Source organism: Mandrillus leucophaeus, unplaced genomic scaffold (assembly GCF_000951045.1).
Source record: "Mandrillus leucophaeus isolate KB7577 unplaced genomic scaffold, Mleu.le_1.0 Scaffold365, whole genome shotgun sequence".
NCBI classification, from domain to species: Eukaryota; Metazoa; Chordata; class Mammalia; order Primates; family Cercopithecidae; genus Mandrillus; species Mandrillus leucophaeus.
This window is the reverse complement of record NW_012103865.1, coordinates 1,163,638-1,185,230: the sequence shown is the minus strand read 5'-3', so window position 1 is coordinate 1,185,230 and position 21,593 is coordinate 1,163,638. Positions and strand designations below refer to the sequence as shown.

The 21,593-nt window shown below is 53.2% G+C and overlaps 2 protein-coding genes across 3 annotated transcripts in view; one reads left to right on the top strand and one right to left on the bottom strand.

Annotated features, from left to right (window-relative positions):
* The first annotated feature begins 1,012 nt into the window (after positions 1-1,012).
* EPHA1 (EPH receptor A1) lies at positions 1,013-17,252 on the top strand. 2 transcript variants are annotated; one of them, XM_011989897.1, is made up of 17 exons: positions 1,013-1,076; positions 6,756-7,037; positions 8,307-8,709; positions 8,947-9,102; positions 9,415-9,759; positions 9,910-10,037; positions 10,287-10,437; positions 10,701-10,797; positions 11,013-11,071; positions 11,862-11,987; positions 12,866-13,051; positions 13,188-13,249; positions 13,356-13,562; positions 14,016-14,165; positions 14,499-14,692; positions 16,601-16,756; positions 16,840-17,252. In XM_011989897.1, exons 1-17 carry the CDS (start codon positions 1,017-1,019, stop codon positions 16,916-16,918), a joined length of 2,841 nt encoding a protein of 946 aa, XP_011845287.1. In that variant the 5' UTR covers positions 1,013-1,016; the 3' UTR covers positions 16,919-17,252. The 2 variants fall into 2 exon arrangements, with proteins under 2 accessions (XP_011845287.1, XP_011845288.1); XM_011989898.1 differs by lacking the exon at positions 13,356-13,562 and having other exon boundaries at positions 9,415-10,037.
* Positions 17,253-17,262: 10 nt separating this feature from the next.
* ZYX (zyxin) overlaps positions 17,263-21,593 on the bottom strand; it is an 11,571-nt gene continuing 7,240 nt past the window's right edge. The window contains exons 7-9 of the mRNA XM_011989891.1: positions 19,444-19,622; positions 18,424-18,544; positions 17,263-17,809 (exon numbers count right to left, since the gene is read on the bottom strand). Coding sequence (XP_011845281.1) covers positions 17,705-17,809; positions 18,424-18,544; positions 19,444-19,622 — 405 coding nt within the window. The 3' untranslated portion in view covers positions 17,263-17,704. The remainder of the gene's footprint in view (positions 17,810-18,423; positions 18,545-19,443; positions 19,623-21,593) is intronic.

The window sequence follows — 21,593 nt, the reverse complement described above, 5'->3', positions numbered from 1 at the left end:
CCCACCCCCTCCCGAGGCCAGGCCAGCACCCCCCTGCAGAAGCCGGCATTCCTCAGGAGGCCCTGTTTCCCGAGACCCTCGCCAGCTCTCTCGCTGTGCCCGACCGCCGGGCTGTCGACTGGCCAGGCCCATCTTTGGTCTTTAACCCCAAGCGGCTACTTTCCCGGGTCAGTCACCCCAACTCCCGCAGGCCAGCAATCGGCGCCTGGCAGTGAGGAGGGAGTTCCTGACCCTTGCCAGGAAGCAGCACCTGCACCCGCACCGCTGCCTGCATTCCCAGATAGTCCCAGCTTCAGGTGTCCACCCCAGAGATCTGAGCCCTTGGAAGTTGAAGGTGGCAAGTCGCCTCCTGCCAACCTAGGCCAGGGACAGAGGGACCCGCCTCCGGGGGAAGGGTTAGGACTGACGCCACAGGGGTTCCCAGTTGTCCGAGTCGAATATTCCATGTGAAAGCTGGAACACCCTGTCCGGCCCTACTCCCCACCACTTCCCAGGCAGGGAGCTGTGCCTCTTATCCCCACTTCACGATTCTGATCACTGGCCAGGTCAGGCCAAAGCAGGCTTCGGACACTGGAGGTGAGCCTCCCTACCCACGAAACCACTTCCGAGGTCCCCGGTCCACCCTGCCCACTCCTGGCTAGCATAGGTGAGCTCCTCCTGCCCTCCACCCATTCCAATCCTGCAGCTGATGGGTGCCCCAGGCCGCAGCAGCCTGGGTAACCGAAGAGTTTTGTGGGGCTGCTCTTATTGCATTGACTTTGGTGGAAGACCCAGCGCTCCAAACCTTGTCCCACTCTGCCTTCCTTCCTTCACACACAGAAAGAGTGAAATCCCTGGAGCTCTTCACTCCTCAGTCCTGAGCCCTTTTTCTCCCCTAAGCCTCAGGAAGTCACAGCTTTTAGGAACAGGATGTTGCAGCCTGGGGCTGGGGCCCCAGAATGAGGAATGTGAGCTGCAGGGGCACCTCCTCCCCCAGAGGTGACAGACTTCTTTTCTCCCCACTTTCAGTTACTCTGATGGACACAAGCAAGGCACAGGGAGAGCTGGGCTGGCTGCTGGATCCCCCAAAAGATGGGGTAAGTGTCAGGGGAGGGAAGGATCTTGGAAGACTCCTGAAGGCCAGTGGGAAATGGGGTGGAGAGGTGGGTGGAGGAACAGAGAAAAGAGCAGGAAAAACTGGAAGTGTCTCCTCAGGGAGGGGGAGAGGAGGCTGAGTCAGAGCCTCCTGAATGGGACAAGGGGTGGGGGGGGGTCAGAATTCACCCCAAGATGAACGCTTGAATGGCCTGGCTCCTCCAGTGAATACTTCGGAATATTGTGAATACAAGTTGATACTTGTGAGGGGGAGAGGAGCTCACATACCCAGGGAGAGAATGCACCATGCTGGGGACAGTTGAAGACTGAGACCAGTGCTTTGCTTGGGGAGGGACAGAAAAGGCAGAAAAGCATCCTCAATCTGAGATCCATTCATCCCAATGAAGTTGCATTGATAGGTTTCAGGGGCTGGGGAAACCCCATGAAAGTGTACTGTAAATTCTGTATACGTAAGCGGGCATTTTTTTTTTTCCTAGAGAGGCCAGCCAAAACTTTCATCAGATTCTTCAAAGGGTCTTTGACTCCTCCAAAGTTAAAAGCTGCTCCCCTAAACGTTTCTGAGCCCTTAGCTCATCCTCCACACCTCCTCAGGCTGACTCCATGCACACCATGCATTCCAGCTGTTTGAAAGTGTCAGAGCTTGTTCCAATTCCCTTCCTTCCTTGGATGTTCCTAAGACTCAGTGAACAGGTTGTGGGGTGAGTCCGAGACAGCATATTCAGACTCAAATGCAGAGAGCACCTCTGATGATGTACGAAAAATCAAACTCAATTTTTTCCTACTGCACTCTCAACACAGATCACTTCGGTGACCTGTGGTCACCAAAAGGCGTGGAGGGATTCCTCCTGCCTGCAGTGAGTTCTCTGGCAGATTCTTCACTGAACAGTAGCTGAGTGTCCTCTAATCTTATTCAGTTCTTACTCTATCTACCTGGAGATAGCCTCAGGTTGAGGGCTCAGCCCCACAAAACTGCCCCCCTCTAGACACCAATCACAAGTAACAGGTTGTCACCTATACTTCTGTTCCATCGGATGTAATCAGGTTTACCTGACCACCCTCCTCGGGTTCAATTAGTCTGCTAGGATGGCTCTTAGAACTCAGGGAAACTGACTTATATTTACTGGCTTATGATAACGGATATTACAAATGATACCGTGAACACCAGATGGAATAGCTGCATGGGGTAAGGTATATGTGAAGGAGGAGAGCCACCCTGCAGCGACCTAATCATGTTTGGCTGTCCAGAAGCCCTGCAAAGCCTGTCCCTCTGGGCTTTTATGGAGGCTTCATTACATAGGCGTGATTGATTAGATCATTGGCCACTGGTTATCAGCTCAACCTTCAGCCTCTACCTTTCCTGCAAGTTGGGGGTGGGGTTGAAAGTCCCAACTCCAATCACAAGGTTGCTTCTGCCACCCAGGCCGCCCTGACCCCAGTCTAGTTCCCATCCCCGTCAGTCAGCTCATTAGCATATAAAAAGACAATTGTCGCTTTGGGGATTTTGAGCGTTTTAGGGGTTGTTTGCCAGGAAATGAGAACAAAGACCAAATATATATTTTACAATTCACAACACCCTTTCTGCCGGCAGCACAGCTGGCCACAGAACCACAGGGGGCTGCCTAAGTTACTGGAGCATCTACAACTCTGGCTCTGGAACCCCTTCTCTCAGGGTTTCCTTCCTTACCCCAGTACTTGAGACTTCAATCCAGCCTCTGTTTCTGGGGTCAGGGTTACTTGCTTGCTTTCCCTCTGGGTCCTACAGTCCTCGCTCCATTCTCTGTTCTCTGTTCTCCCACAGAGTAGCCTGTAATTAGAGCTAATAGACTAAACCATAGTGGATCCTCCAGGAGGGGCCGTTTGGAAGATCCAGCCTTATTAGGTGACTTACCTCATAAACCAGCTAATCACCCACAGTGTGATAGCTGCAGGTCCATCTGCGGGCTCCCATGGGCCTTCCTTGGGCCGTTGACACCTCCACCCAAATAACTCTTCCCTAATTTGACTGGAATGGCAGCAAGGCCCCTTTCTCAGCTCAGACAAAACAGTCCTGCATGCTGGGAGGGCAAGGAGACAGCCAGCAGTCACACACTCCCACTATCTACCTTGTCCCCCTCCTTCTCCCCATCTTTTCAAAACACACACACACACATACACACACACACACATGCATGCAGGCCTTCAGGTCCAGAATGCACCCATGTGGCAGCCAGCAGCGCCTGAGTGATAAGCTAAAGGATCCTTACTGCTGACCCTGGACAGCTGGCTCTCGCCCATCTGTCACTGCTGGAACTGGGAGAGGGAAGTCACAGCTGGGAACATCTGCTTCTCCTGGCTCCAGCTGCAGCCGCGGCAATCTGGCTAATGAGCTGCACATTAACCACCCGCCACCCTGTCCACCTGACCCCCGCCAGTGCATCCACTTGGGCTGTCCCAGCACAGCCTTTCTTAGGAGCAGACTCTTGGTGCCTTTCTCATTCCAGCTTCCTTGCCTTTTAGATACCCCTTGCCCAATCTTTGAACACCCTAACATAATGCAAAAATATGTGCCTCGTAGCAGCTTCTGTTTCTGCCCCACCTCACCTCAAATTTTTGATTAGTGATTTTTTTTTGCCTTTTCCCAGAGCTGAGGGTAGGGATGAGGGCCCCTGTATTACAATGGAGTAAAAACCTGGGGAAAGTGAACTTTCTAAGGGCCTCAATCTATTCTGCATTAAATTATGGGGTTGCAACAAAAATATCAATAGAATACTTTATAGAATTTGAGAGCTTTTGAAAATTCATCTGACAGAGGAAATACTTAAAAATGGTTCAGAAGAGTTTTTGAAGAATGAAATGGGAGACTTGTCTGACAAGCAGATATCAGAACCATCAGCTATAACTAAAACATATGGCTTGCACAAGGTCACTCAGGTTAATGGGATAGAATAGAAAGTCCAAAAACAAGCCGACATATATGAGATTTTAGTATGTGATAGCATTGGAATTGCAAATCAATATGGAAAGTAACAACTAGTTAATAAACTGATAGTTAAATATGCATCATTTTTTAATAAAAATATAAAGATATATCTCTCCATTATACACAAAATTCATTCTAAGAAAGCTAAAATCTAAACCTAAAAGCCAACCTACACAAATTTTAGGAGAAAACATAGATCATTATAATCTTGAGGTAGGAAAACTTCCCAAGTAAAATATACAACCCAGCAATCATGAAGGGAAATACTGTAGATGTGATTATGGAAGAAATTTAGAATGTATGTCCACATCAAAACATCATTAGCAAAGCTAACTGGTATGGCAGACAGGGAGAAAATATTAGCAACATACGTCTGAAGGAAATGATTCATGTCTATAATATGTTTAAAAAAAACTCATCCAAATGAATAATCAAAAGACAATAGAATGTCATGCAAAGGTTATAGACAGATAATTGCATAAACTTGCCAATAGCCAATGAACAAAAGAGAAATATACAACTTCCTCCTCTAAAAAATGTAAATTAAAATGCTAAGAAGCTGTGTTTTGACCCTAGGATTGGCAGAAAGCAAAAAGGTTATTAATATTCTATGTTGATGAAGTTTTGAGAAAATGAACCCTCTTGTGTTGCTGGTGGAAGTGTAAATTGATAAACCTTTTTTGGAAGACAATTTGACAGTATCTTGTAAAACTTGTAGTATGTCTACCCTTTGATATGGCAGTTCCGTGGAAATCTTACATCAATCTGTACATGATTTCTTTAAAAAGAAAAAAAAAAAACTAGAAGATGTCTAAATGTCCAACACTAGGTGAATGACTAAATAAATTATGGCCTTCTCTACAATGGAGTATTACTTATGGTCTGCTAAAGAAAAAAAAAAGTAAGATAGCTCTATATACACTTTTGTGGCTATCTTTCAAAGACTTTTTTGAGAGGTAGTCTCGCTTTGTCGCCCATGCTGGAGTACAGTGGCAAGATCTTGGCTCACTGCAACCTCCGCCTCCTGGGTTCAAGCGATTCTCCTGCCTCAGCCTCCCAAGTAGCTGGGATTACAGGCAGGTGCCACCATACCTGGGTAATTTTTCTGTATTTTTGGTAGAGACGGGGGGGTTTCACCCTGTTGGCCAGGCTGGTCTTGAACTCCTGACCTCAGGGAATCTGCCTGCCTCGGCCTCCCAAAGTGCTAGGATTACAGGCGTGAGCCACCACTTCCGGCCCTCAAATACTTATTATTTGTGAAAACAGAAAGTAGGTTACAAAATAACACTTGTATGATCCCGTGTTGAAAGCAAAACTCAGAAACATTCAAGCAGTTCTCTGGAGGCATTGAAAATGGTCTGGAAAGTTTTGCTAAAAATTGTTGAGAGTGGCTTCCTCTGAGAATGAGAGTGGAAGGATGAGGGTGAGGGAATTAAACTTTATTCTGTGTAAGTCTTTACTTTTTGACTTTTCACAATAAGCACACAGAGGTATAATGATTAAGAGCATGAATTCTGGAGCTCAGAATGCCTGGCTCATTTTCCAGCTCTGCCTCTCCTAGCTGAGTACCTTGGCAAGTCACTCGACCTCCCTGTGCCTCAGTTTCCTCGTGGAAAGTGTTTAAACCGGTGACTGGGCCACAGTAAGCACTATGTTACTGCTAGCCATTAATATTACTAAGTTTAAAAGTTCTTTTCAGATAAAAGAAGCTAACAGCCTGGCCAACATGGCAAAACCTTGTCTCTACTAAAAATACAAAAAATTAGCTGGGTGTGGTGGTGCATGCGTATAATCCCAACTACTCAGGAACCTGAGGTGGGAGAATCGCTTGAACCTGAGTAGTGGAGGTTACAGTGAGCCAAGATTGTGCCACTGCACTCCAGCCTGGGCGACAGAGCGAGACCTTTGCCTCAAACAAACAAACAAAACGTTAAGGGGAGTCAACTAGATAGTATCAAGAAGTCCAGCCAAATCTGTCAATTGTTGATTTTGATGATGGCTATAATTGAAATATTGGAGAAGGTGAGAATCCCCTATACAGTTCTGTGCTTGTTCTTACCCTCCAAATCTAAGGGGTTTTAATAATTAAAAATAAATCTTGGCCTGTGTATGGTAGCTCACACACTTTGGGAGGCCAAGCAGGAGGATCATCTGAGTCCTGGTGTTTGAGATCAGCCTGGACAACATAGTAAGACCTCATCTCTACTTAAAAAAAAAAAAGGTAGCCCAGTGTGTTGGCAGGCACCTATAGTCCCAGCTGCTTGAGAGACTGAGCCCAGGAGTCTGACGCTATAGTGAGCTTTGATTATACCACTGTGTGGCCGACAGAACGAGACCCTGTCTCTGAAAAACAAAAAAAATTCATCAATATCCTCTTGAACAAACAGAAGGGTTTTGTAAATGAGCTTTGCCTTGGGGGTACCTGACAGCTCTGCTGATGAAATAAGGGACCAGACTAACTGAAGGGACCAGGATCAACTGGGGATGTTAAGGGACTATTGTCTTACCCATCTTATAATCAAATAAATCCCCAACCCTAAACACTCAGTCTACTGTCCCAGAACTGAGGGGTGGGGAGAGGCAGGACAAGTAGCATAAACCTGAGGGGCTCTGACACAGCTGCTTCTCCATCAGCTCTAAAAACCAAGGGTTTGGGGAGCAGGAGATGATCTGGTCCCTGACTCTGATTCCCTCCTTGCAGTGGAGTGAACGGCAACAGATACTGAATGGGACACCCCTGTACATGTACCAGGACTGCCCAGTGCAAGGACGCAGAGACACTGACCACTGGCTTCGCTCCAACTGGATCTACCGCGGGGAGGAGGCTTCCCGGGTCCACGTGGAGCTGCAGTTCACCTTGCGGGACTGCAAGAGTTTCCCTGGGGGAGCCGGGCCTCTGGGCTGCAAGGAGACCTTCAACCTTCTGTACATGGAGAGTGACCAGGATGTGGGCATTCAGCTCCGACGGCCCTTGTTCCAGAAGGTGCTGCTTCCCGCCATGCCATCTGGGTCCTGGTGCAGATCCCTGCCTGGCTCCTTATTGGGTGCCAGAGAAGGTTGCAGAGACAGGAGGAGGGTGCAGAGGCAGAATCATGAAAAGCATTTGGCACTTGAGCCCTGGGCATGGTGGCTTGTGCCTGTAATTCCAGTGCTTTGGGAAACTGATGTGGGAAGATCACTTGAGGCCAGGAGCTTGAGACCAGCCTGGGCAACATGGCAAAACTTCATCTCTGCAAAAAATTAAAAATCACCTGGGCATGGTGGTCCATACCTGTAGTCCCAGTTACTCAGGAGACTGAGGCAGGAGGATCACTTGAACCCAGGAGTTTGAGGCTGCAGTGATCTGTGACTGTGCCACTGCACTCCAGCCTGGGCAACAGAGCAAGATCCTGTCTCTAAAGAAAAAAAGAACAATGTGGCATTGGAAATCAGAAGGGCTGGATTTGAGTACCTTTTCTGCTGTGCCCTGACTTCGGGGATGTCGTTTAACCTCTCCAGCTTTTGTTGCCTAATCATAAAATAGTGACAATAATAGGGCCAGCTATATCTATTTTATAGGCTTTTATAAGCATCCACTGAGATCACAGGATGCCATGGTGGAGGGGGGAAGTGTAGCACAGAGTTATTCAGACTTTTCCTATCGATACCCGTGATGTTCATAAGCAACCTACTCCCTTAGTATCACTGGAGGCACGTAGCAAGACAATTCCCTGCAGGCTAGTACTCTCTAACACATCTCTTTCTTTCCTACTCAAAAAAACATCCTGGGATGCAGAAGAAGGAGCCTTTTATGATACGATGTGCTCTTGTTTCTTTCCAAAGAGAAAATGTTGTAAAATTTGTTACTAGTAAGAAATTGATAATGACATGCTCTATAACGGATCGTGTTATTGTCACTGGGTTTAGGGAATGCCTCTGAAGAGTAGAAATTTTATGGGCTGTAGAGTCCCAGTGCCTGGATTCCAGTCCTAGCCCCATGATGTGGTCGCTGTGTGATCTTATACAAGGTCTTTAACTTCTATTAGCCTTGGTTTCCTCATCTATTAAATAGAGACGATAAGCCATCCTGCCTCATAAGACGATTGCATGAGCTAAATAGCATAATGCACATAAATGCTTAGCCTGGCACCTCACACATACAAAGCTCATTGTTCATGGTTGTGTAAAGTATTAAGCAAACAATTGTTTCTGTTATGTGGGAAAGAAGCAGGACTTTGCCATTGTTCCCCTTTCTTCCCCACCCTCTACCCAGGTAACCACGGTGGCTGCAGACCAGAGCTTCACCATTCGAGACCTCGCATCTGGCTCCATGAAGCTGAATGTGGAGCGCTGCTCCCTGGGCCACCTGACCCGCCGTGGCCTCTACCTCGCTTTCCACAACCCAGGTGCCTGTGTGGCCCTGGTGTCTGTCCGGGTCTTCTACCAGCGCTGTCCTGAGACCCTGAATGGCTTGGCCCAGTTCCCTGACACTCTGCCTGGCCCCGCTGGGTTGGTGGAAGTGGCAGGGACCTGCTTGCCCCACGCGCAGGCCAGCCCCAGGCCCTCAGGTGCACCCCGCATGCACTGCAGCCCTGATGGCGAGTGGCTGGTGCCTGTAGGACGGTGCCACTGTGAGCCTGGCTATGAGGAAGGTGGCAGTGGCAAGGGATGTGTTGGTAAGAATGGAGGTGGTGAGAACCTGAGGAACCACTCGGGAGGATTGCAGGAGTACCCCGGCAGAGAAGGAGGCCAGAGCTCTGCCTCAGTGGGTTTTTAACCTGAGTGTCCCAGAGCAGCAGACACACACATGCAGAGATGTTTCCAGTAGAAGGGATTGGGGCAGGAAGGGGTGGTGGTGGTTCTGCCTGTAAAAACATTTACAGAACCACTGCTCTGCTGCGTTCTCTCTCCAGCCTGCCCTAGCGGCTCCTACCGGACGGACATGGACACACCCCATTGTCTCACGTGCCCCCAGCACAGCACGGCTGAGTCTGAGGGGGCCACCATCTGTACCTGTGAGAGCGGCCATTACAGAGCTCCCGGGGAGGGCCCCCAGGTGGCATGCACACGTGAGTCCAGGGGGTGGGGCGTGACCATCTGGAGGGAGGGGCTGGATCTTTGCTGAGATTTTGTCAGGGTTGGATTTTTCCAGAGTTTGTCAGATATTGGAGATGGTCCAGGGTGTCAGGCACTTTTAGCCCCTGCCCTGGCACCCTGCTCTCCCTAGAAGAATGCAGAGATGTAGTCAAACCCAGTAGAAATCAAATCTCCCTAGGAGGACTTCAGAGGACATCGAGGATTGGGTGGTGGTGGAGGCCGGGGATCAGCAGCTCGGGTGACAGCGCGGTTGGCTTCTACTGATGGCTCCTCTTCTCCCACAGGTCCCCCCTCAGCCCCCCAAAACCTGAGCTCCTCGGCATCAGGGACTCAGCTCTCCCTGCGTTGGGAACCCCCAGCAGATATGGGGGGACGCCAGGATGTCAGATACAGTGTGAGGTGTTCCCAGTGTCAGGGCACAGCACAGGACGGGGGGCCCTGCCAGCCCTGTGGGGTAGGCGTGCACTTCTCGCCAGGGGCCCGGGGGCTCACCACATCTGCAGTGCATGTCAGTGGCCTTGAACCTTACGCCAACTACACCTTTAACGTGGAAGCCCAAAATGGAGTGTCAGGGCTGGGCAGCTCTGACCATGCCAGCACCTCAGTCAGCATCAGCATGGGGCATGCAGGTGAGAGGCTGAGAGGGGCTGGGACAGGGACCTGGCTTAACAAGGGCTTAAGACCACAGGGACAAATTGGTGGGCAAGAAGCCATAGGAAAGTTACTAAGGTTATTTCCTTTTTCCTTACATATCCAACCTTATCCCTCCGGACCCCCAGAGCCACTGTCGGGCCTGTCTCTGAGACTGGTGAAGAAAGAACCGAGGCAACTTGAGCTGACCTGGGCGGGGTCCCGGCCCCGAAGCCCTGGGGGGAACCTGAGCTATGAGCTGCATGTGCTGAACCAGGTCAGGATGCTACTGAGAGACAGTCTTCAGTATCCGTGCCCAGCACACCCCAACATTCCTAGCCTGGAATGTGGGGTGGGAGGAATCCACCCGAAGTCCACTGTGTGGCTTTCTCAGGGCAAAAGGCTGTGAAGAACCCTGTCGTAACCATTCTGCTCTCCAGCCCCTCCCTGTGTGCTCTGATGCTGTCCATCACATCCACCCAGGTCTGGTTCAACACTGCCCGCTTAATGCAATTCCAACCCACAGGATGAAGAACGGTACCAAATGGTTCTAGAACCCAGGGTCTTGCTGACAGAGCTGCAGCCCGACACCACATACATCGTCAGAGTCCGAATGCTGACCCCACTGGGTCCTGGCCCTTTCTCCCCTGATCATGAGTTTCGGACCAGCCCACCAGGTGGGGTATCTTGTGTTCTGCCCCAACACACATACACCTGTTGCCCCACTGAGGCAACTCAGCTCCTGTTCCACATAGCGACCCTTCCTCTTCCTCTACACACATGCACACACATTCCCTTCTTCCGGGGGTAGGGGACAGACACCGATCTGATGCACACGGAAAGATCTGACCCCTAGGTGTACCCAGGGCCCTGTCCTTTAACCCCCCTCATTTCTACGGACTGTGAGTCCCAACACTTCCTCACCCCTTTGTGCCTCCAGTGTCCAGGGGCCTGTCTGGAGGAGAGATCGTAGCTGTCATCTTTGGGCTGCTGCTTGGTGCAGCCTTGCTGCTGGGGATTCTCGTTTTCCGGTCCAGGTGCCAGCTCCTGCCCCCTCACCAACCACCAGCCCTGGGTCAGAAGCCCCTGACTGCAGCCCCAATGACCCTCCCATCCCCTAGTACCAAAGCTCAGTGAGTCCTCACACCCATCCTGCACTCCCTCCCCATTTCTGGGGAAGATTCAGCCAGAGTCCCTCGGACCCCTGAGGTGGTCCTGGGGCCCTGAAGGAGCTGGTCCCCAACCCCCGCAGGAGAGCCCAGCGGCAGAGGCAGCAGAGGCAGCGTGACCGCACCACCGATGTGGATCGAGGTGAGCCAGGTGCACCTGCGTATGTCCCCACATGCATGTGCACACCTGTGTGTGTGTGTCCGTGTGTGTGTGTTGGGAGGTGGGAAGGGATCAAGGGACATAGTTGCTAGGCCAGCTCTGGGGGGACATGTGGGGTTTGTTGTCCCCAGAGCTCTTGTGTTTTGCTACCTAATTAACTTTGGTTAATTAACTTTGTACTGATGGCCCCCAGTGGCTCTGATGCAATTATCTGTTAGTGTCCGTTCGCTGCTGGTGCTGCTGTCTTGTCACCTTGGGCTCTGGACAGCCCTCTGCATCCTGGAGGCCAGGCCTGTGGGCCGAGGCCAGGCAGGAGGAGGATTGATGTCCTCAGAGGCTTATGAGCTTCCTGCTTGTCACCTCATTAGGTGACCCACAAAGGGGAGAGTGAGTGGTCCATCTGGGCAACCGGGGTGGGAGCCAGGCACGGCTCTGTCTGGGAATGTGAACGAGGTGCGACTGACCAGAGTGGTGTGGGGACTGGCCGCTGAGAAGATTGGGCAACTCAGGCAGCAAATATGCTCTTTGGGTTTGGATCCTGGCCACCGCCCTGGACCTTGTGGAGTGAGGACAGCGGAGCTTGGAGCATAGAAAGGGAGAAGAAAGGCTTAGTTGCTAAATGGAGACTTTCTCCCACCTCAGCCCAAACAGGAGTCACCCTGGGAAACAGGGAGGTGTGGAGAAGTGTGTGGTCCGCTGCTGGGCCTTCTCCTGACCCCCATACTCCTGAGCCCTCATGTTGGTACTCCCCAACCCCCTGTTCTGCCCATAGAGGACAAGCTGTGGCTGAAGCCCTATGTGGACCTCCAGGCATACGAGGACCCTGCACAGGGAGCCTTGGACTTTACCCGGGAGCTCGATCCAGCGTGGCTGATGGTGGACACTGTCATAGGAGAAGGTGAGTCCCGCTGTGCACCGCAGCAGGACCCCCCTGTGGGGCAGCACAGAGCCACCAGCAGGCCCCTTCCTTCCAGCGCTTCTCTGGGGAGCCCAGCTGGCTTCTCTGGTCCAAGAGTTACCGGATGGACTCACTCTCTGCTCCGCTCTGTATCCTCTTTGAACCATTGTGTTTTTGTTAAAAACCCCTCATCAGGTGCCCTGGAGGAACCCCTGTCTCCTACACACTTGCTTCTGTGGTTTTGGAGTTTCTGATAAAGGGCATTGAACACATTGTTTTCATCCACAGAAGTGTTGCTGTGCTGAGGGCCCAGATGTTCTCTGATAATGCCCAAATGTAGGAGCCATTCCCTCCCTAGCCTGGCATTCCACCCCATCAGAGGCCCAGTGTCCTTGGGCTGCCCTGATCCCTTGGGTCACCAGAGGAAATGGGTCTCAGTGGAGAACAAAGCTTGGTGGTGTCCTTGCCAATTGTGCAGCTGAGCCAGGCCAGCTGGGACCAGAGGAGCTCACAGAAGAGAGGCGGCCATAGCCAGCGTCCCTGCCACTTGGGTACCAGCCCCAGACTGGCTTGCTCTTCATGAGCACGGCCTGGTCCCGCTCCACAGGGTTCATTCACCCTTCGGTTACCAAGCGCCTATTGTGAGCCAAGAACTGTGCAAACACTGGGAGACAGTGGTGAACAGGTCACAGCATTGCACTCCAGCTCCAGACTCTGACCTTCCCCAGGAAGGACAGCCCACGCCCTGTCCCGGGAAGGGCACTCCATGCTTCTGATTCTCCAGAAAAGAAAAGGGCCGGGGGACTGGGGAGTTGCTGCCTGTCCCCTGGAGGAGCCCTGCAGTGCATCGGGCCACAGCCTATTTTCTTTCTACCCAGGAGAGTTTGGGGAAGTCTATCGAGGGACCCTGAGGCTCCCCAGCCAGGACTGCAAGACTGTGGCCATTAAGACCTTAAAAGACACATCCCCAGGTGGCCAGTGGTGGAACTTCCTTCGAGAGGCAACTATCATGGGCCAGTTTAGCCACAGGCACATTCTGCATCTGGAAGGCGTCGTCACAAAGAGTATGAGGAGCGCTGTCCCTCAGCTGGGGGCGGGAAATGCAGGAAGGAGGGGCGAAACCACTGGAAGTGGAGGGAGGATGTGCGGCCAGGGGCAGGAAGCCTGCTTCTGAGTGTGATACGTGTGTCTGTGTCTCAGGAAAGCCGATCATGATCATCACAGAATTTATGGAGAATGGAGCCCTGGATGCTTTCCTGAGGGTGAGGAGGGCAGAGGACTAGCTGGGGAGGGGGATGCACCATGGTGCCCTGGGCACTGGGAGGACACCCGGCCCATCTCCTGACTCACCCGCTCACCCTGCTACAGGAGCGGGAGGACCAGCTGGTCCCTGGGCAGCTAGTGGCCATGCTGCAGGGCATAGCATCTGGCATGAACTACCTCAGTAATCACAATTATGTCCACCGGGACCTGGCTGCCAGGAACATCTTGGTGAATCAAGACCTGTGCTGCAAGGTGTCTGACTTTGGCCTGACTCGCCTCCTGGATGACTTTGATGGCACATATGAAACTCAGGTGAGAGCCCGGTACAAACCCAATGCACATTCACATTGCCCCATAACATGCCATTCACACAGTCACGTGCATAAAGACTCAGCCAGGTGCAGTGGCTCACACCTGTAATTCCAGCACTTTGAAAGGCTGAGGTGGGTGGATCACGAGGTCAGGAGATCGAGACCAGCCTGGCCAACATGGTGAAACCCCGTCTCTACTAAAAGTACAAAAAATTAGCCAGGTGTGGTGGCGCGCACCTGTAGTCCCAGCTATTCGGGAGGCTGAGGCCGGAGAATCACTTGAACCCAGGAGATGGAGGTTGCAGTGAGCCGAGATCACGCCACTGCACATCAGCCTAGCAACAGAGGGAGACTCCGTCTCAAAAATAAAAATAAAAATAAAATAAAATAAGCAAAAGACTCGTGCTCAGGTGGACACCGTAACTTTCCGTCCCTGACCCATGTGCCTTCTTAGGGAGGAAAGATCCCTATCCGGTGGACAGCCCCCGAAGCCATTGCCCATAGGATCTTCACCACGGCCAGCGATGTGTGGAGCTTTGGGATTGTGATGTGGGAGGTGCTGAGCTTTGGGGACAAGCCTTATGGGGAGATGAGCAATCAGGAGGTGAGCCCAGAATATTCTTCCTCATCTCATCTCCAACTCACACCTCTTACTCCCTCCCAAGGTCCTCCCATGGCCTTTTCCTGCAAATGTCTTTATTTATTGATGTCCCTTGGTTTTTCTGTACTCCTGGCTCCTCTGGTCCTTTACCTCATGCCCTGTTCTCTTTACTCCTCCCACCCTGATCCTCCCACTGTGATTCTCCCATCCTGGCCCTCCCACCTCCTCCCATCCTGCCTAAAATCTCCACTGCAATTATCTTATGTGACCCTCGGTTTCTCATGGGCCTCCAGGTTAGCTTGCTACTCTAGAGCATCCTCCTGTCCTGCCGTGCAGGTTATGAAGAGCATTGAGGATGGGTACCGGTTGCCTCCTCCTGTGGACTGCCCTGCCCCTCTGTATGAGCTCATGAAGAACTGCTGGGCATATGACCGTGCCCGCCGGCCACACTTCCAGAAGCTTCAGGCACATCTGGAGCAAGTGCTTGCCAACCCCCACTCCCTGCGGACCATTGCCAACTTTGACCCCAGGTAACCATGTGGGGGAAGGACTAGGGAACCCAGAAGCAGTGCTAGGAGAGTGGAAATGGGCATTCAGCCACCTCCGAGTGCTGGGCCTGGGGAGCTCTGGACCAAGTCCAGTGTATGAGGCAAGACCACAGACATGCCCTTGGGGAAGAGTCCAAGAGGTCAGCTTTAGATCACGCATATTTGCAGAAAATCAGTTACAGCTGGGCCCCAGTTCCCTCACTTCACCTGGGCTCGAGGTTGGGGGTCCCATCTTTTCCCTTCTCTGGCTGCTTCACCTAGGACACTCCTGGAGCCATCCTTGCCAATCCCACTGCGTTGTACTGTGGCCCAGTCTTGGGATGCATCCTCTTCCCCATAGAAATATTTCTGCATGTGGAGGAAAGGGTCATCCATTCACGAAGTTTTGGAGGACTGACTGGTGTAAGCTGTTTGCTGGACTTATGCACAGCTGCACTTATGACCTGGTACCTGCTCCAGGGAGCTTGGGCAGCCAGGCTGGGGTAGGGTAGGCAGGAGCAGCCTTGCAGGGTTTGGGAATGCTCCTGGATCACATGGCTAGTTTGTGGGGAGCTGAGGGCTGGTAGGTTGCAGATAGTGCAGGATGACTGCAGCATCGTCTTTCGGAATAGCATCCATGAGGCTGGAGAGACAACCAGAGTCAACACAAAGAGGACCAACCCTGTTGAGAAGTTTGGACTTTACCCTGAGTGCAGAGAACCAATTCTTTTTTTCTTTTTCCCCCGAGATGGGGGTCTTGCTCTGTCACCCAAGCAGGAGTAACATGGCACAATCTCAGCTCACTGCAACCTCCACCTCCAGAGTTCAAGTGATTCTCCTGACTCAGCCTCCTGAGTAGCTGGGATTACTGGCACATACCACCACGCCTGGCTAATTTTGGTACTTTCAGTAGAGACACGGTTTCACCATGTTGGCCAGGCTGGTCTTGAACTCCTGACCTTGTGATCTGCCCGCCTCGGCCTCCCAAAATGCTGGGATTACAGGTGTGAGCCACCTGGCCTGGCCTAGAGAACGAATTCTTAAAAACTCTCCACAGGAGGAGACATGGTCAGAGTTGTATTTTACCAAAAATATGGCCTGAATGTAAAGAACGAACTGATGGGCAGGGGTGGGTGGGGCACTCAGGTCAGGGAGACAGGCAAGGCTGTACTTCAAGTGCTTTATTGGGTAGCCAGCGTGGCCAACTGACCTCTGTATCCAACCACCATGTATAACCTTGTTTCTGGGAGAAAACATGCTCTAAGTCCCAACTTTTGAAACTATCTTTTGGAGCGCAACTCCCTCGTACACTGGAGACTGCATGTGCTAATCTTTCTGGAATGCTGGATATTTTTTCCCCCAGCAGATTTACTTTGCTAATGGTTTTTGGCTCTGGTGAGCTTTAGTACAGGAACACTCATTGTATTGTGGGTGTCAAGAGTGCAAGAATAACAGCCGAAGTTGAAGGTGGTGAGGAAGGACTGCTCCCAGAACTCAAGCAGCCACTACGAAAAAAGGCAGGACCACGCCCAGATGCCAGGGCCTCTGTTCTACCTTCAGCTTCCTCTCAGACAGGAGACTTCCATGTCTTAACCAGCCCCCAGTCAGGTGCCCAGAACCGGCCACTCCAGCAGGAGACAGGCTGGTGATCCACTTCTGTTGGGGCTTCCAGGGCAGTCCCTTTCCATAGGTCTGTCGACAGAGCAGGACTGTCAGCCAGTCCGCTGTTGTGAGTACACCAGGAAACAGGCCAGGAAATGGGCTCAGAGATAATGGTGGGGTCAATCCACAGTCTAGATGATCTCTGTGCCCAGACACCGAACTTCAGTGCTGGCTGCTGATGCTCAGAGGCTAAGGCCAACCAGATCAGCCCCTGTACTCCCGTGTCACCGACGAGCCCATATCCCACAGGGTGACTCTTCGCCTGCCCAGCCTGAGTGGCTCAGATGGGATCCCGTATCGAAGCGTCTCTGAGTGGCTCGAGTCCATACGCATGAAACGCTACATCCTGCACTTCCACTCGGCTGGGCTGGACACCATGGAGTGTGTGCTGGAGCTGACCGCTGAGTAAGGAGCTGGGCTGTCTGGGCAGGGGAGGGCTGTGGGGGTGGAGCCTCCGTACTCATGCCCCCACCCTTCCTTGCCCACAGGGACCTGACGCAGATGGGAATCACACTGCCCGGGCATCAGAAGCGCATTCTTTGCAGTATTCAGGGATTCAAGGACTGAGCCCTCCTCTCACCCCACACCCAATCAGGGAGCAAGGAGCAAGGACGGGGCCAAGGTCGCTCATGGTCACTCCCTGCACCCCCTTCCCACAACCTGCCAGACTAGGCTCTCGGTGCTGCTCCTGCCCACTCTCAGGAGAACCCTGCTCTGCACCCCAGAAAACCTCTTTGTTTTAAAAGGGAGGTGGGGGTAGAAGTAAAAGGATGATCATGGGAGGGAGGTGAGGGGTTAATATATATACATACATACACATATATATTTTTGTAAATAAACAGGAACTGATTTTCTGCCTCCATCCCACCCACGAGGGCTGTAGGCACTACAAAAGAGCTGACTACTGAGAATTCTGGAAAACAAGGTTTTTTTTTTTTTTATTTGTAGCTATAGCTACAACCTGGCGGCACGGGGGAGGGTGGGAATGTCCTGGAGGGTCAGGGCATCTCCCAAGCCTCCGCAAGCAGAGTACAAAGGCTGCTCCGGGGGCTGGCCGAGAGCGTGGGTGCAGCAGTGAAAGCAGCAGCACTAAACCTGGTGCCCCCCTCAGGTGGGGTGTCTGGAGGACGGTGGGCAATCCCTGCAGGATGGGCGAGGACTAGACCCCAGGGTGGGGACCCTGCATCCCTAGGCCATCTTGGGCCCTGGGTCAGGGCACCTGGGATGCTAGAGTGGGGTCGGGAATGGGAGGGGCTAAACATCAAAACAATAACTGAGGTGAGGGCAGGTGGTCTCAGTGTGGGTGGTCCACGATGGGGCATGGACTGCGGTTTGAAGAGGGCCTGTCCTCACTCAGCTCTGGGCTCTAGCAGTGTGGCACTTCCGACAGAGCACGTGACCGTCCAGGGGGAAGCAGCCATTGTCATCCGCCTCAATCGACAGGGGCTTCCCGCAGTCCTGGGAAGAAGGAAGGGTGAGGGGCACTGGATCAGAAGGCCCCTGCTCTGCTCCACCCTACCCCACCCCATGCAGCTCCATCGTGGAATTAGAAAGATGCTTCATGGCTCACAGCTGGTGTCATCGCATTTTCCAGCCACACCCAACTCCCCATCCCTATCCTACCTTCCAGTCACCCACTAGCACCTTCCTGCAGGAGGGCAAGCAGTGGGTAGAACTGCTTCCAAGGTGTTTGCTCCCCTGCCCACCACCGCCCTAATAAAAGAGAGGTTTGGGGGCCTCTTCCATCCTGGCTCACCTCTATTAGACGACTTCTCTCAGCTCCTGTCTCCCCATCCCCTACCACAGTAAAACACCATGCCCTTCCCTCCTATTGGCTTGTCCTGTTTCTTGGCTTATCCATGACTCAAAGTGACCTCAGAAGTCCCACAGCCCTGTTTCCTGCAGCGGCAGGAAGCATTCAGGCAGGGCAGATGGGCTGCCACCATGAGCCACCCTCAAAATCACAGCCCTGTTTCCTGAACGCTGGCGCTTTCCACCACCCAGTTAGTAAGCAGCATCTCCCGCCACCTCCTGGTCGGAACCAGCCCAAGGAGCCCAGAGGGACGGCTGACCTCACACTTGTAACACTTCATGTGGAAGTTCTTGTCCAGGGCAACCACTCGCACGGTCTCATCTCGGCCAGGCTCAGGCATGATGGGCTCAGAGCAGACGGAGCACCTCGGGGCGTACTGCCTGAAGGGGCAGAAAGGGCCAGCAGTTTAGCCAGGGCTTTCATCCCCTGTGTGCACACACATAAGCCAGGCTGTGCAGCCAGGAGGCAGACTTCTCTGCCCTGCATCTCTAGGTGGAGGAAGCTCACCAGAAGGGCCTAAGACTGAGCCACCATGACTGGCTCTCATCAAAGGGAATTTCCTGCCTCACCAGTCACTCTCCCAAAGCAAGGTAGCCCCCCACACACCTGCCACGGTGTTCTCTCCCACTAGATCCTTACTGTCCCATTCACACTGCAGCTTCTGCAGAAAGCCAGCCCCGAGGTACCCCTCCCATCCGATCCTGCTTCCCTGACCCTCACCTTCCCCCAATCCTCCCACCCCAACGCATGCTGCCTCTGCCCTGACTGCCTGGCACTGTGGAGGGATGTGAAGTTGTGGCCACCCCAGGTGGAATCCTAAAAGTGTCTGCCCAAACACTGACCCCCACTGGAGGTGGGGGTCAGATTCTGCACTGTTCCCACAGCTGCACTGAGGTTCTGTGGGTCAGCCTGGAAAAGGAGTCACCTTCTAAACACTGTTTCTGGGGAGAAACCAGATTTCCAAACAGCTGATCTCCAGAAGAACTTTTAGAACCCAGCCTGTGTGAAATGAAGTCACTCCAGCACGCTTCACGAAATGCTGACATAGACACACAATAAGCTTCAGTGATCAAGGGCGAGGGAGGGACCAGCCAGCAGCAGGACTCGATGTCCAGGCCTAAGGCCCCTGGACAGCTACATCCAGATGACTTGGTCCCTGCTGTCTACACACAGGACATGGGACCAGAAAGCAACACCAAGGGTTTGGGGCTGTCCTGAGGCTAGCATGACTACCAGACCAAGCGCGCAGGAGCCCAGAAGGCAGATGGCAGGTCCTCACTTGTGGTAGTCGGGGACACAATGGGGCCGGTTGGCCTGGTCCACAATGAAGGAGGTGCCCTCCAGGGGGCGGGCACAGACCACGCAGGTGAAGCAGTGCGGGTGATAGGCCTTGCCCGTGGCCCTCAGCATGCGGTCGGTGATGGGTTCCCCGCAGGTGTTGCACTTCTCCAGGGTGTCCTGAGGAGGCAGCAGGAGGAAGTTGGCAGGGAACCGGCACCCCACAGCCAGCTTCCAGTGCCTGACTGCCCAGCACAGCCCAACTCACAGTGTAGCAGCTCTCGCAGTACGGCGCCCCCTCCAGGCTGTAGAACTGCTGGCCCTGGAGCTGCTGCGCACACTGGTGGCAGGTGAAGCAGGCGATGTGGAACAGCTGCCCCAGAGCGCGGACGGCTGGCTGCGCCCGGGCCAGGGGTTGATGGCATCGACCGCAGAGTTCTGGGAAAGCCGGAGAAGACAGCAGTAAATAGAAGGAAGTATGTAGGGCTGTGAGGTATCAGCCCGCTCGGATAGGGGGCAGGGTGGGGCTGTCCCGGTGGGGTGGGCTCACCGTTGACGGCCACGTTCTGCCTCTGAGGATGCTCCATATCCTGCATTAGCTGCTGGGTCAGCTGCTCCAACTCCTCCACCTCCTTCAGAGTCAGGGGCCCTGGGGCCCCAGGGGAGCGCACCTGCAATCCCAACACTTTCTTCACACTCTCGAGGGTTGCTGCCGCCACCCCCCTCCAGGCCAGCCTACCCGGCTTCTTCCGATGAGGACTTAGCTCCCAGCTCGTGTCCCAGATGCTCAGGCTTGACCCTTAAAGCTTCTCCCTTGTCCCCCTACCCCCGCCATCCCCAGCACCACACAAATAACAGGGGAAGAGGACCTAAGCCTGTATCTCGTACAGCAAGACATTTCCGCCCGCTTTGCCCAAACCCCCTGAGCAGTCACAGACAGGCCAGAATGACTGAGCAGACGGAGGCCACGCACACAGCAGCTCGGGTCACTGAAGCACCAGACACTCCAGGGCCACGCATCAACTCCACAGAGCATGCTCGGACATCACCCCCATGGGACAGGGGCACGCAACAGCGTGCACACACGCGCACACACACCTACCCGGCCTGCCTGCTGCTGAGCAGCCCCTGTCAGCGTGGGGATACAACACAGGCAGGAATTGCAGGTTAAACCCACTGAGCTGTCTGCAAGAACCCAGCCCCACCCCCACACAGAGACCCTGTCCCTCGAGTGAGGGACTTCTGGACTACCTTACTCAGGTCCCTCCCCAGCAGCCTCAGAGAAGGTCCAAAGGCCGTCCCCTAGGCCAGTCCAACCTTTCCATTTAAGGGATCCTGGGGACTGGGGTGGGGAGTGGATGAAGGACAGCGCTGCCAGTAACCCTGAGAGGTAACCCTGAGAACGCCAGGAGGGGCTGTCTGACCTGCACCAGGACTGCCAGGAGACACGCCCACAGGAGCAAGTGCACTGGGTGGGTCTTTTCTATGTCTGGAAAAGCCTACCCAGGACCGTGTCCCCATCACCGAGTGTGCTACCTGCAGATGCCTTCATTCCCGTAACACCTGGAACCTCCAAAGCTCCCCTGCTACCTCCTTCCATAGCCCCTCTCCCCTCAGCCCTGGCTTCACTGCCCCTCACCCTGACCCCTATCTGTACCCAGAGTTGCATCCTTTCTGCCCAGTGAAGCATGCGTCCATAGAAGTCCAACTCCCCAGATCTTAGCCATTTTCCCTTAAGATCCTGCCATCTCTTAACTGACTCGTTCCCTGGAACACTCACTTCAACTTTGTCTCCTCCAATCTTCCCTTCCTGGCATCTTGGGGACAGAGTGAAGGGCCTCAGTCAGTCCTTGCTCTCCAGTGCCATTCTATATGCCCGGCTTCTCCTTCAGAAGCACAGAATCCTCATGTGCATCACCTCCCATGGGTATCCCCATTCATCAGGACCCTCTATCCAGAACCGTCCCCTCTGCCAGCCTGCACCAATGCCACCGCTTCAAACCAAACTTCCCTCCAACTCAGTCATCGTCCATCATGGGACATCCTTGACCTCAGATTTACCTCCAAGTCCCCTGCCAGCCATGATCTGCCTCTCTTCTTCCCCATCCACACCTACTACGCGAACCCAGAAAAGCCTTAGTTCCCCCACCC

Excerpts from the sequence above, each read along its gene's own strand:
- EPHA1 (XM_011989897.1), top strand. The coding sequence starts at position 1,017 with ATGGACACAAGCAAGGCACAGGGAGAGCTGGGCTGGCTGCTGGATCCC. Across the intron at positions 8,710-8,946 it reads CAGTGGCAAGGGATGTGTTG|CCTGCCCTAGCGGCTCCTAC; the intron begins GTAAGAATGGAG and ends TTCTCTCTCCAG. Across the intron at positions 13,563-14,015 it reads ATGGCACATATGAAACTCAG|GGAGGAAAGATCCCTATCCG; the intron begins GTGAGAGCCCGG and ends GTGCCTTCTTAG.